The sequence below is a fragment of the Ranitomeya variabilis genome, chromosome 3 (assembly GCF_051348905.1).
Source record: "Ranitomeya variabilis isolate aRanVar5 chromosome 3, aRanVar5.hap1, whole genome shotgun sequence".
NCBI classification, from domain to species: Eukaryota; Metazoa; Chordata; class Amphibia; order Anura; family Dendrobatidae; genus Ranitomeya; species Ranitomeya variabilis.
Genome location: NC_135234.1, coordinates 69,554,192 through 69,570,008, shown reverse-complemented (window position 1 = coordinate 69,570,008; position 15,817 = coordinate 69,554,192). Strand labels below are relative to the sequence as shown.

At 40.9% G+C, this 15,817-nt stretch overlaps 1 protein-coding gene across 1 annotated transcript in view; it reads right to left on the bottom strand.

The window, feature by feature from the left end:
* CRYBG3 (crystallin beta-gamma domain containing 3) overlaps window positions 1-15,817 on the bottom strand; it is a 176,147-nt gene that overhangs the window by 59,813 nt on the left and 100,517 nt on the right. Inside the window, exons 5-7 of the mRNA XM_077294112.1 lie at window positions 15,459-15,506; window positions 9,005-9,120; window positions 3,705-3,852 (exon numbers count right to left, since the gene is read on the bottom strand). Coding sequence (XP_077150227.1) covers window positions 3,705-3,852; window positions 9,005-9,120; window positions 15,459-15,506 — 312 coding nt within the window. The remainder of the gene's footprint in view (window positions 1-3,704; window positions 3,853-9,004; window positions 9,121-15,458; window positions 15,507-15,817) is intronic.

Below are 15,817 nucleotides of genomic sequence, written 5' to 3'. Positions count from 1 at the left end.
TCCAGAGCAAGTGGAAGCCAAGGATGAATCATACAAAGAGTTAGCTGAAGTCTGTATGATACAGATACAGTCTCTAAAACACGTGACTCAGTTTAAAATTCTTCATTCAAATAATAAAATTTATCGAATGTACCAACTGGATTGTATGGTCTTCTATTGGTGTTGCCTGCTGGCCAGCAGGTTGTTTGCACTTTGTATATACGGGACAACCATTGGACACAGTTTTCCTCTCTCTTCGACATACCAAATGTTGACACTTTACAATTAATTCCCAACAATTAGAAGAGTAAGAGCTCATGGACATGGCTGTATTATGAATTATGCTTGGTTCATAGCCATAATAGGGTTTCCTCAGAGGCGTATTAGCCCTATAATTTACCTCTACATGACTCCAATTTTATAAAGAACTTTTATTTTCTGTCACATTGAATAAAAATCTAACAAAAATTTTTTATCACGCTCCATCTGACTCTATATACACATATTTTTTTCCTTTACAACCATTGTGTCACGATTCTTCTGCTCAGTGTATGTCAGTGAGTGACAGTTCAGTCATCCAGTCTAGGGCAGGGGCATACTGAGCTGTTGATATTTTGATGTACAGCTCAGCCGTCCAATCTGAGACGGAGAGGTGCTGAGCTTCCTTCAGGTGCTCCCTGTTCTAATTGATTACCCAGCTAGCTAGCTAAGCTGTCACTCCCACATCTCTTCCAATCGCAGTATTTGCTCAGTGGTGTTTTGCCTTGTATTCCTGTGCTGTTTGTTGTCTGTTTGTTGATCTATTGATGCCTGACTTTGGACCTCGTTCTGACCATCCGTTTGCCTAGACCCTTTGCTCTAATCCCCCCAGGATGTTTTGCCTCCCAGTTTGTTCCTGAGTAGTCACTAGTAGGGTTGAGCGAAACGGATCGTTCATTTTCAAAAGTCGCCGACTTTTGGCAAAGTCGGGTTTCGTGAAACCCGACCCAACTCCAGCGTGGGATCGGCCACGTGGTCGGCGATCTTGGCGCCAAAGTCGCGTTTTGTATGACGCCTTCCTCGCTATTTTTTCAGCCAATTAAGGAGTGTGGGCAGCGTGATGACATAGGTTCCGGTCTGGTTTCTGCGGCGTCATAGAGCCATGTTACTGTTTGGGCTGCAGTGATTTCCGCAGTCAAACACAACATATGCTTCGCACGGAGGGGAGAGAGAGAGAGAGAGAGAGAGAGAGAATAATCCACATTGACTTGCATTGGGTTTCGTGTTCCGGTCCGGAACCCGACTTTACAGTAGAATCGGCCGATTTCACGCGATCCGACTTTCGAGAAGGTCGGGTTTCACAAAACCCAACTCGATCCTAAAAAAGCAAAGGTCGCTCAACCCTAGTCACTAGCATCACACATTGCTTATAGCAAAGAGTAACTCTTTATAAAGAAGTCTTAACACAGAAGTATTGTATCATGAAGTAAGATATTTTTTATCTGTTTTTTTTTAGGGTTACATAGGTATTCAGCAGGCCATGTCCTGAAAGGGAACTTCTGCAAGTTTTCATCACAGTGCAAAGAGTAGGGAATGGTAAAAAAAATAAAATATACACATTACTCAATGAAGCCCCAAGGACCTATACTTCAATTGCCCCTGATGGTACTAGAAGTAGTGACGCTCCATCATTCAATGGACCACCGCTGCAAATTAGTGACTTTTGCATGTAAGGCACATGACCTCTAAGGTTAATAATTGGTTACAGAGGTCATGTGAACAATGTACAATATGGTATCAATTCTGATATTTGCTGGTGAGCACCAAAATGTTTTCGAAGTGCAGCAGGGAAATCAGGTAACAAGTAATGCTTGTTTCAGATGCTAATCTGAAACTGAACCTGTCAAAAACTGAACTCCTCGTGTTCTCTCCCTCTACAAACCTACCTTTGCCCGACATTGCCATCTCTGTGTGCGGTTCCACCATTACTCCAAAGCAACATGCCCGCTGCCTTGGAGTCATCCTTGATTCCGAGCTTTCATTCACCCCCCACATCCGATCACTGGCTCGCTCTTCTTATCTGCATCTCAAAAACATTTCCAGAATTCGCCCTTTTCTTACTTTCGACTCTGCAAAAACTCTTACTGTCTCACTTATTCATTCTCGTCTGGACTATTGTAACTCTCTACTAATTGGCCTACCTTTTACCAGACTCTCCCCGCTCCAATCTGTCCTGAATGCTGCTGCCAGGATCATATTCCTCGCCAACCGTTACACCGATGCCTCTACCTTGTGCCAGTCATTACACTGGCTACCCATCCAATCCAGAATCCAGTACAAAACTACTACCCTCATCCACAAAGCACTCCATGGCTCAGCACCACCCTACATCTCCTCTCTGGTCTCAGTCTACCAACCTACCCGTGCCCTCCGCTCTGCTAATGACCTCAGGTTAGCATCCTCAATAATCAGAACCTCCCACTCCCGTCTCCAAGACTTTACACGTGCGGCGCCGATTCTTTGGAATGCACTACCTAGGTTAATACAATTAATCCCCAATCCCCACAGTTTTAAGCGTGCACTAAAAACTCATTTGTTCAGATTGGCCTACCGCCTCAACGCATTAACCTAATTATCCCTGTGTGGCCTATTAATAAAAAACAACAACATAATCACGTTCCTCCATCATGTTCTCATACACTTTATGCAGTTAATAGCCTCTGTGTCTGTACTGTTACATACTTAGGCAGTTAACTGGTTCATGCAGCTTTACATGAACACCCGAGCCTTACACTATGGCTGGTCCAAATAACTAAAGCAATTGTTACCATCCACCTCTTGTGTCTCCCCTTTTCCTCATAGATTGTAAGCTTGCGAGCAGCAGGGCCCTCATTCCTCCTGGTATCTGTTTTGAACTGTGATTTCTGTTATGCTGTAATGTCTGTTGTCTGTATAAGTCCCCTCTATAAGTTGTAAAGCGCTGCGGAATATGTTGGCGCTATATAAATTTATAATGCTTATTTCTTCATGTATAACATTCCCTACTCTAACAATTGAAAATTCCCCGAAGACTCCTCTTACTCACAGCTAAAAGGTTCAGTGTGCAGCCTTAATTCCTGTTCCTTACAACCCCGGCCAAAGAAAAGTGTCCCCTGCATAACCAGAGCCTTGGGCACTTGTCCCATTAGTCCACTTATCTACACCCCAGACGCAGACAGGTACAGATGTAAACATTACTTTACAAATATATCTGATTAAGAGATAAATATGAATCTGACTTGATCTACTAGAGTTTTAGAAGATCCTGCGGTTGACCATAGTCCTACACAATAAAGGGTAGTACAACAGGGCACCAATGGTCTAGTAGAAGACAACCCCATTTGGAGCCAATTACTTGTCATTAGGACCTATTTCATTTAGACAAATTAATCTCTGTTAGAGTGTTGTCTATAGTTGACTAGAAATATAATCTAGTTTCTGACCAGACATTTCTTTTGGCCAACAGCTATCTTTTCTGAATCCCCCATAAACATCACCAGTCTTTTTGTAGTTTAGCAGGTAACTCCACTGGTGTCCACATGTGTCATTCGAAGCATCTACTTCTAAGCAATATTTTTTTTTACATCTTTTTCTTTAATAATTGATTATCACAAAAGTTATCACGCTTACTAGCCATAACCTAATTGCTGCTCTATACCTATTAGACTGGCCTGAAACGAGTGGTGTGCCACAATTACTGTACATACCTTCACCACTCTCCTCACTGAACCTATGGTGATTTTATCTTGCTTATCATTGGTTTTTGGAGGGTCCCAGAGGTGTCGTAACACAGCTTCCCCTTCTTCAAGGACATGTGCACGACCTTCGAAATGTGGTTTTTCATATAGAATCCAGCTGTGGTTGAGAAATAAATACTGTAATAGGAGAACGCCGGCAGAGAAGCACAGACAGACTGCGGAAGTAAATTTACTATGGTATTATTATATCCATCTGGAAATTATTTTTATCTCATTATTAAAAAACATACGCATTAAATATAAGTTATATTTCTGACATAAAAAGAAAATATGTAAAGAAAAATGAACAGAACCAAGCTAATAATATAACAATACAGGTAGAATTAAGGAAATGGCAAAGACCACTAAATTATTCTCCACCTAAGTACTAAGGCGATTTTGTAGAACACTTTAACAATAACTTAATTATGGGAATGCCCCAGAGAAGTTTGGGAATTATTAGGTGTGTGAACATGAATATATGATGAGCCTTCCTGAGATGAATTGGTATAAGACAACCTGAACCAATATCGTAAAGGATTTTGTACTTGTCTTGGCAAATAGACAAAGATGACATCTATTTCCGATATACTTTTCCATCCAGAAAATGTTCCACAACAATGCTAATAATGTGCAAGTCAGCTATTAATGACTCTACCCTGGAGCTGAACGATTGTCAGGCCTGAATGAAGTCATCTACCTTGTAGGCTCAAGAGGATAAGAGGATATATTGCAGGAATCATTTATTTAACCACCTGTATGGCAGGATCAGTATTTATCTAGACATTACTCCTTCCATCTTATTCCTTCTACTTTATTCTAAATTTACAGAACTTCCCAGATAAGGATAAATAAAATAACAACAGCCTGTCTTTGTAGGCCAAAGAAAATCCTGTATATAAAATGAAACAAGCCTTTTGTCCGACACTTTATTCTTTTTGTTCCAATCTGTGCCATACGTTTGTCTTCATTTGTTTCATTGGGAGAAAAATGCAGGGTTTGGTGTCCTTGACTATATAAAAGATAAAGGGCTCCAAAAGTTATTCCGGTCTACTAGATAGGGTGAAATTGTTGGATTGGTGTTGGTCCCAGAGATCACCAGAATGGGGTACTTGTTTCCTCTGCTATTCTTCTGCAGCCAAGAAGAGTTGAATGGAGCAGCTGTTGGCATATGAGTGCCATTGCTTCATTCTAAAGCCAACATACACATTAGATTGTTGTCGTCGGAAAGGTGCTCCTGCTGTCAATCAACCAACAGCCAACTCTCCCATACACAGGAGCGCTTGTTCGGCCAAGTGCTCCTGTGCTCTCTATGAGAAAGATGCCAACTGAGATGTCGGCCGGCGGCTTTCCTCAGGGAAAACAATTTGATTATCAAGCCAAAATCGGACATGTGAGATCAACATCTCTCCCTATCAGCAGTCGGCCAGTGCCCCCAAACACATTAGACATTAGATTTAACCTGTTGATATCGGCGGGTTCAGTTGACATTAGTCTAATTTTTAAGGGGGGCCTTTAGTCTAAATCCATGTAATAGACTTTGAATAGAGGGACAAGGTGCATGTGCAGAGAGCTGCTCCTCCTGGACACAATATTGTGATGGGGGGAGAGCAGATGACTCAATTCCCTATTTCTGGATCAACACTAATCCAATAATCAATACTAAATAGGTGATCATTGTTGTTGACTGGAATACTCCTATAGTTTGGTTAGGACATGGGCATTTTATCACAAGATGAGAAACAGTTTGCATATCTTATATAACCAACGCCTTTTCCGCAAATAAGGAGAGGCTGTCCAAAATGCACCCATTTACCAAAATACTCCCTTATTTTATATATTCCTCTTAAAAAAGTGTAATTCCAAGCATTCAGATATAGGTTTCCAAATAGTAAAACAGTAACTTATACAAAATTCCCATGAATGCCTTTACTATAGTTCATGCAATTTGATAAACACTTCATTTTTTTCTAGGCTTTTTTGTTCCTCTGTAGATTAATTTTGGTTGCTAGAAATAAACGTATCAGTCCAACACCCTATATCTCCTCCCTATTCTCAGTCTACCGCCCTATCTGTCCTCTCTGCTCTGCCAATGACCTAAGAGTAATATCCTATATAATCTGAACCTCCTTCTCCTGTCTCTAGGATTTCTCTCATGCTGCACCAGTTTTCTGGAATGCACCACCTCAGACAATCAGGTTTATTCTCAGTATGCACAGTTTCAAGCGTGCCCTAAAAACACATTTCTTTAGACTGTCCTATCACCTTACCTTACTATTCTAGCCAACTATCCCCTGGTCTCTCTTCCATGCACTCAGTAGCACTTTGTATGTGTACATATACTGGCTGGTGACTGGTTTATGCAGTGTTAATTTTTTTATGTGGATGGCTGTACCATACATGACAAGCACTTTATTTTAACCTTTTGTTTCCCTCTTATTTCCTCATTGAATGTAAGCTTTCGAGCAGGGCCCTCACTCCTCTTTATATGTGTTGAACTCTGTGTTTATAAGTAATGTCTGATATTATCTGTACATGCTCCCTCTGAATTCTAAAGTGCTGTGGAATATGTTGGCACTATAGAAATAAAAATTATTATTATTATTCACTTCTGTATTATAGTTGCCCCAAAACTTAAGGTATTTATCACTGTAAAATTAACCTTCATTCTACCAACGCTGAATTAGCCTAATGTGGGTGCAGTACATCTTTCTGCCTGTGAGGGCGCTATATATGACAGTATTTTACCCATTAATAGTTTAAAAAGAACAATATACAATATATAACAATACATTTCCTGGATTACACTAATAGTTTACACTGACTCAAGAACCGAAATTAATGACCCGTGCTATACTTTTTCTGCACCCGAGGCAGACAGTCCGTCTTTGCATGCATTTTTGTTTGTCTCTTCATTTTCTACGCTGGTATTTTTTTCTCTTCTGTAAACAAAGCCAGAACCGAAAAATAAGCAATTTCCTCTCGACAGCAAAGCCATAAATTCCCTGGAATACTTGCATGTAATAAACACATTCCAGACAATATTGGAAAAAGATGGAGTGGTCACCAAAGAAGCCCGGCTATAAATACTAACGTTTAACACCCATGTTAAGTGCAGTAAGGAGCATCTCTAAGGGGAATGTCAAGTATTTCACACATGTCACCCAGTTATCACACTGGATATATGCGCACGTTAAAGGCTTAATTTTTCAACAGGAACAATATCATCTTCAGCGTAGATTTCACATTTTAGAAATCGTTTGTTAAAATGGCATCAAATGATGCTAAATAGTGTCATTCTGATATAAAATATATATACTGCTCAAAAAAACTGCAGGAACACGTGCACATCACAGTATAACCCCAATAGGGATCTCAAGAAGTGATTGTGACAACCGATGCACTCAAGTCAAGAGGCAACAGCAAGATGACCCCCAAAGAGGAATCTGTTTTGCTGATGGTGGCCACAGACAACTATTCTCTCCTCATCCTTCTTGACTGATTCTTCTCGACTTTTCCAATTTGTTGGCCACCTTGTCAGTAGTGGTACCATGAAGAGATACCTACAGCTTATTCAAGTTGCAAGGGTCATCCAGCTACTCCAAGATGGCACCACTATGCATATGTGCCATCGTAAGAAGGTTTGCAGTCTCTCCCAACACACTCTCAATAGCAGATACCACAGCACGACTGTTACCAGAGGATAGACAGACTAAGACTTGGAAGGGCACCAACCCAGCAACAAGGCCGGTATTTCCTCCTTCATGTGAGAAGGTACAGGAGGAGAACTGCCAGAGCCCTACAAAATGCCCGTGGAGGTGCACGTTGCTGACCAAACTGTCAGAAATAGACTCTATGAGGGTGGCACGAGGGTCCAACGTCCTGTAGTGGGAATTGTGATCACAACCTAGTAACGTGCAGTTGGATTAGCATTTTCCAGAGAACACCAGAATTATCACGTCCTCCTTTGATTTCTCGTTCTTTTCACAGATGAGCACGGGTTCACACTGAGCCCATGTCAAAGATTGTGGAGGTGCTGTGGTGAACAATATACTGCCATGACCAGTAAGATGGTGGGTCAGTTATGGTCTGGGGAGGCATATCCATGGATGGTCGCACAGCCCAACATGCGATAGACAAATTTACCCTCACTGCTTTTAGTATCGAGAAGAAATCAAAAGGGAAAGTTCTGTTTAGAAATTGAGCCAACAAGAAAAACTGTGAGATGTCAGCTATGAAGCCAGCAGACTCTGTGAATGCATCACTTGATTATAATAAAGTCGGTACAGAAGCATTACTACAGGAGTGCAGCGGTTTGGTAGCATTGCCACGTAAGGCAACCTATTCTATGAATGACTGGTGACAGCAGGGAGCCCTATTGATTTTTCACAAGTGCTCAGTAAACGTAACTTAATGCTTTGGGAGTAGGATAAGTAATAAGTCCACTTTTTAAGAGACCGATTGTATGTGTATACTGAAAGTTCCTGCAAATTAGGTTTTATTCACACGTCAGTATCGGGCCAGTGCTTCATCAGTATTTGTAAGCATAAATCCAGAATGGAGACTGCAAAAAAAGAAAAACTATGAAGGAAAGATTCAAGTCTGTTCTGTGTCTTGGAGAAGCAACTCATTTAAAAAAGGGCTGGATGCCTTCGTCACAACAAATCACATAGAATCTTAGAACGTTAGAGTTGGATGGGACCTCAAGGGTCATCGTTGGTCATTGTGGATTATGTCTAATACAGCGATAGAGAATGTAGAACTGGTGGAGAAAGCTTGAAGATGATGGAGCTGGGTGTTTTTTTCAAACTATAAAACTGGTATTTAGCAAGGAAATACTGACCAAAAACACTGCAGTGTGAATAAGGCCTTAATCAAACGCTTTATTAGATACCTATTCGATAAAATCCAAGGTGCTACTTGCCATCAATGACTTCAGGCATGAGTGATAATTACAGATCTCCTTGTGCCTGTGGATACCAGGAGTGTCACTTTCTAAAATGCAGAAGGTGGTGACAACTATTACAAGCCACCATCTGCATTTCACAGGGTGAGATGGCACGGACCCTCTGCCAAATCTGGAGAGTGGCTTTGCAGATTCTTTTTCTTTCTGAGTAGGTCACATTGTTTTGGCACCTTCTTCTATTGTTGGGGAGTAGCAGGGAAAAATGTGATTCATTTGTTGTCTGTATGAAATAATCATGTAATGAAAGTAATAATAATAATAATAATAATAATAACATCATAAACCCTGTAATCATTTTTCTTACCATCCTCTGATGACTCGAATATTTACTCCATGGGGAAATGCCCAAGATGTTGCATCCAGAACATCAGCTTTCAGCTCAATCTTGTTCTCCTGATCGATTATATCAGAAAGGATCACCTGTATTTAGTAAAAGACACATCATGATATGGCACATGGAATATAGTCCAGCAGAAATACAGAATAAAAAAAAGTTGATTTGTCAGTGTAACGAAACTCAAAGGGGTGTCTTGTACCTTGAAGTAGAGTTTAGGGAGCTGCTAAATCAGAGATGATTTGTTACAATTTATTATAGGTCCCATAATTTCAAAAAGGTCCATTATGGTGTATGATTAACCATTTGGATACTACATAATAGCATGAACATTGGATATGAAGAGGTTAATGTGGGTAAAACCTCTTCCTTCAGAAAAATGCATGATATATCCAGCGCAAAGATCTAACACAAATTGTCAGACAATTACTGTCATCCTCATGAGATTGACATTAAATGCACAGTAATTGGTGCTGTCTGAGCGAAGTAATGTAGTTAGAAACACTAACTTTACTTTGGAAAGAAAGCAAGACATGGCAGAAAACAAGGCAAACTATTGTGTACGCATGGCCGCCTAAGGATTTAATGGGCGGAACAAGAAAGAGCAGATCAATTCTCAGGATCCTGATCCAATGGCCACAGAACATTGAAGTGGAGCCGTGTGAACCACCTCCTACCTAATACATAAAACTGGAGAAACAAATGGGCTAATCTGCGCTGCCGTGAAGACAAAATGAGGGATGCCAATGCAATTTCAGGTGGTTTTATTCGTCAGCACGTTTCGAAATATAAAACTTCTTCATCAGGACAAAACACGTGGTTTGTCCTGATGAAGAAGTTTTACACTTCGAAAAGAGTTGAAGAATAAAACCACCTGAAATTGCATCGGCATCCCTCATTTTGTCTCCACGGCAGAACAGAATAACTCATTTGTTTCTCCAGTTCTATGTATTTATTTCCTCGTGGGGCTGCAGCTACCTTAAGACTAAGTGTGCCTATATGCCTGGTACTGTGAATGAATATTATTCCAGGGTCTAAGTGGTAACGTTTCTCCTTATGGAGAGTGACATACCAGCTGGCTTGTCAAGGTAAGGAGGCTTATACGCCGTGCAATGCTCCTCTGGGAAATTAAATATGCAAATTGCCTCTTCTGAGAAAAAGAGGACTTAACTCTATAGTGCCACCTGTTGGAAGTAGCGATCCTAGCGACTCGTTAAAGGGTTGATTGTGACTTGTAGGATCGCTACTTCCAACAGGTGGCGCTATAGAGTTAAGTCCTCTTTTTCTCAGAAGAGGCAATTTGCATATTATTCCAGGTTTACTGGTGAAAATCATGTTATGTATTTTGACTGTTACATGGCCATTTGGGTTTATTTTTGAGCCATACTGAACCAGGTCATTTATATTAGAGGATTTTCTGTGTGGGTAGCCATTGCCTTTATATCAAGACATGGCAAGATTGAGCACTTTTTTGTAGTTTTTAAATTGCTGTTGTGTCCTGTATTAAGTATTCAGTGTCATATCTTCTCCTAATAAAGTGTATGTTATTTAGAAACTTAGGTGTTCCTATCTATGTGAGCATGGCTCTTTCTCTCAGTTCTTCTAGTGTTCATCTACATGCTTATGGAGAACCCCTGAAAATTTGTTTAGTGGTGCCCTCCAAGTCCTTTGCCATTTCCATAGCCTTAAGCCTAAGTGTGAACACAACCCAACCAGGTGAGCGCAATCGTTCATATCCTTCTATCTTATTACCCAGATAAGACACTATTCGTGCTTTGTCTCCTCTCCAATTGCTCTCTTTTGGGCCTCCTACCTAATAACATCACTGACTCTTCTTTGGATTCGCCGGACTTGTGTGCATTACCATAAAACAATGACATGGTTTCAAGCTGGCAAATCAAGAGGAGCTGTGGATACCATAAGGTAGGAGGTGGTTCACCAGGCTCCCGTGTAGTGGCCACGAAATACTGCCGCCCGACGAATGGACCAGGATCCTGCTAATCAATTCACTCATCTCTTAGAGCTGCTGACTTTTTTTTTAATTTTCCCCTTTGGCTTCTAGAGGGTCTACTGTCCATTTACCATTATAGGGAATATATAAAAGTTTTTAGAGATGAGACAAACCTTTTTATACCCATAATTCCAGAATGGGATGGTTAACAAACAAGTGTGTCCGAGTGTACACAAGCCTTTATCAATGTAATTTAATACTGTTCAGAATCACTATATATAATAATAATAATAATCATTTTTATATAGCGCTTTACAGTTTGAACACATTATCATCGCTGTCCCGATGGGGCTCACAATCTAAATTCTCTATCAGTATGTTTTTGGAGTGTGGGAGGAAACCGGAGAACCCGGAGGATACCCCCGCAAACACGGGGAGAACATATAAACTCCTTGCAGATGTTGTCCAGGGTGTTGCTTGAACACAGGACTCCAGCGCTGCAAGGCTGCAGTGCTAACCACTGAGCCACCGTGCTCTTAATATTACATGTATAGTACTGAAGGTGTTCTCTGCTTTGAAGAATCCTTACATATTAGAAGGGTCTCTTGACAATAAACTAATAACAACGTATCCCCCAACTAGGACACCCAGAGATTCACTGTAATCAGTGATCAAGTGCTCAATTTCTCTGCAGCGCCACCACAGGAAAAATGAAGCATTACAGAAGGATAGGTCCTCCAGAGAAAGTGAGAGATACTCCAAGCAGTCGTCTCCTGAATGTAACTCTACCTCTCTAATAGAGTATTTAAAACTTTGGGATTTTCTAAACTGGACTACCTTTCTTTCTCTCATTGAAATCCTATAGGAATTCGCTTAGAGACATTACAGATCCCCCTCCATCCATTCCTTGTGTGCTGGAAACAGATAAATCAGCCTGGAATCAATTAGGATTATTTATTAGCAGCCGGTGGCACATTAGTACAGCTCCTTTGTAGTTTACTAATAAAATGTTAATTTGGCATGTTGTGTTAAGATCACAGAGGCGACTTCTTGAACCTTTAGATGAGCTTCGCTTGTTTTGCAAAGTAATTTGTTGATGATGAGTGTTTAACAGAACAAGTTAATTATGTTGGTGTTTTGTAATGAACCTCTAGCGCCCCTGACATCGAGAAGCCTCCATTAGTATGCAGCGCGCCAGGAACTAAACAATCAGCTGTTAAATTAGTTAAAGGCAAATTCTAAAGAAAAAGTCAATCAATAATGTAAGATTAGGTAAATGAGGACACTTCAGCTGTGTGATGTATTAGTGTGCTCTACTTCCACTAATGGGCAATACTAACTGTTATCCCGGGTCCTTCTGTCAGTCATAGTAATGTGTGGGTACCGTGCCTTCTATTCCATGGATGGTGTGGTAGTTCATTTCATATGATGTTATGGAAAAATAGTAGGACTTAGGCCGGGGTCACACTAGAGTATGGCACCCGATGAGTGAGCATCGGATGCATTATGCTAATGACCCTCGGCTCCTGCTCTGCTGTGAGCGTGAGCCGAGTGCCATGCTACTGTTGTCCAAGCCTCTCGCATAGAGAGAATCGGAGCACAGCTGCGGAGGAGGCGGAGAAAGTAATTTCTCCATCTCCTCCACTGCAGGCATCGGCGTATATCGCACCGCACACGGATGATATCCGAGTGATGTGCGTTGTGTCACTCGCACCCACAGACTTATATGGGTGCGAGTGAGCACAGCAGCCTGCGATTGTTCTTGCATGCCAACTCGACATGAGAAAATAATCGCAGATGTGATCTGCCCCATGAATTAACACTGGTCCGAGTGCTATGTGATGTTTTCTCACATAGCACTCATCTTTATTCTACGCTAGTGTGATCCCAGCCTTATAAAGAAAATCAGCATAGTGAAGCCAGTAGTAGACATTTTAAATCAGTCTGTTTACAAACTTGATAATGTTCTTCATGGCACATTTTCATTGATGACTTTTCATGGCGATATTAGGGCACAAGGAGAATACTGATGTGGCAAAACACTTAACTAAAGGCTTCTTCTCCATCTACCTCAATTTTTGCAATTGGTAGGCTTCTTGACACCTAGATTATCACTGATATAAACTTCTGACAAGAATCTCTGAGAGAGGCGCGAGCCACATCCCGCTCTGGGAGAGGGGTACGAGCCACACCCAGCTCCGAGAGAGGGGCGCGAGCCATATCCAGCTCTGAGAGAGGGGCGCGAGCCACATTGAGCTCTGAGAGAGGGGAGCGAACCACACCCAGCTCTGAGAGAGGGGCGCGAGCCATATCCAGCTCTGAGAGAGGGGAGCGAACCACACCCAGCTCTGAGAGAGGGGCGCGAGCCACATCCAGCTCCGAGAGAGGGGCGCGAGCCATATCCAGCTCTGAGAGAGGGGCGCGAGCCACACCCAGCTCCGAGAGAGGGGCGCGAGCCATATCCAGCTCTGAGAGAGGGGCGCGAGCCACATCCCGCTCTGGGAGAGGGGTACGAGCCATATCCAGCTCCGAGAGAGGGGCGCGAGCCATATCCAGCTCCGAGAGAGGGGCGCGAGCCATATCCAGTTCTGAGAGAGGGGCGTGAGCCACATTGAGCTGTGAGAGAGGGGCGGGAGCCACGTTGATTTTAGAGAGGGACGCAAAACCGCATTCAAAAAAACATTTTTGGCACTTTTTATCCCCCCCACATCACAATCTGTATTTTAAAGCCCAGATTTATTTTTTTACACTGGCCACTTGTGATATTTTACACTCCTGTTTTGTAGAAAAACTTTTCAGCAGTCTCATTATAACGGACAGGATTATAATGCCGTGTAACACCTCTGTACACAGCTAATAACACACAGATCACAAATGGTGATGTCACAGCTCCCCCTGCCTTGACAATGACTTTTGCACACACTCATTAGATGCTTCAATACAATAGATAGTCTGAGTCAGTCAACTGCTCCTAATGTACATGTGAATTTCCTAAAAGAACAAAAAGTATCCTCAATGTCCAGGATGTTTGCAAGTTTTCAATATTTTTAACACCGATCATAATATGAAAGAAGAAAGAAAAAAGAGAATTAAATATTGTTATAAATCAAAAACTGCATGTAACATAAAAACTTGATTTAAACAGATGGTGATTTTGTGAAAACACATTCACTTTAAAGGGAACCTATCACATTATTTAGGCTGGGTTCACTTGTGTATTTGATGCTAATTTTTACACAGTCTATCTGCAGGGTTTTTTTTGCAGCAGACTCCGTGTCTTACATATGGATTTTGATGCAGATTTTGTTGCAAATTTGGTGAAAATTTCATGCTTTCTATTACAAAGGTTAAAGTCTGCGCATATTCTGCACAAAGAATTGTTATGCCGTGAATTTAAAAATGTAACTAAAAATAATTTGTGCGCAAAAAAAACGCAGTATCAGGATGAGATAAAGTTAAAACTCATCCACTTTGCTAGAACTGAAGAATGTTGCAGATTTTACAGGAGAAAAATCCACACGAAAAATCCACATAATGTATGTGACATGTGAGCACAGTCTAGCTACACTGCCTGGTAGGGTGGAAATAGCCGGGTTCATACATACCTTCCTGGCCACAAATGAATGTTCCTCTATGGAGAAAATTAAAGTTGAATCTTTATGTAAATCAGGTTGCAAGTTCCTCGGGGGTGGGCCGATTACCCGCTAGTCTAGGGCATTTATCCTCCCTATTACTTCTTGACAATGGAAAATGACAAATTTCTATGCATATAATAAAATAATATTCACTATTTTATGGTCACCCAATTCCTCAGTAAATTATGGCACATTACTGTACAGGAAGATCTCAGACTTGTCCGCTAGGACACGCACAGAAGTACTTAACCCCTAACATAAGAAACTCGATTCCCCGGAGTTGAACACAAGAAGTACATGTGCATTTAACTAAAAACCTTTCAATGACTTGAAACAGCTTTTCAAACAAATGTAAAATGTTACCGCTCTTTCAAGTGGTCGGTCAGTCTTATGCAACTTTCTTTTCATGTCTAACCCTAACATGTAATAGACAGCGACACGCGGCAATGACGGAAACACTATTAGATGAAATTTCAGGTTAGTTGCACGTTAAAAGTCAAAATATATAAAAATGACACTTTAGGGAGGACTATGAAATGTAGTGCTGATTCATTCTGCATCATACTGTCATAATAAAAGTTCTTTTTATTGTCTTTACTCTCCACTAAGGGGAGCACAGAACATTAATGAAGACAGATGTATTTTCGGGTTCAACGGGAGTTGTAGAAATAGGTGATCAGAATTTCCCACCCCCAAAAAAATACAAGGGAGAAGGAATAAAAAGCTGTAAGGGCAGTACGGAATTGTGGAAGCTATTCGAGTAGAAGAAGTATACTAATATTCCGCTATAATCAGTAATGCAAGTTTAATAATAAATACAATAAGGTGGAAAACAAACCTTTCCTGGCCTCGGGTTAAACTTTAAAGTGTCTGAATCAGCTGCGTTCTGAAATCACAGAAGAAAAAAAAAGTGTTTACCAGAAGATTCAGTAAAAATTGATTACTTCTTGGATGTAACAATAAATGTAGAAATACCAGTAAAAATCCAGCATTCAACAACAGTAACTCATATAGTCAATTTGGTTACCATGTATTGCGGTTTTTACTTGATTTTTTTTTTATTATTCCTCTTACTATTTTTTCCTATTTTAGAGCCTTTAGGGTGTTTTTTAAAACATTCCTTTAATATTTGAAAACAATTGTGCACTGAAAGTGTAAAAGACCATTCTTCTGGTGATCTCTACAGGCTAGTATAAT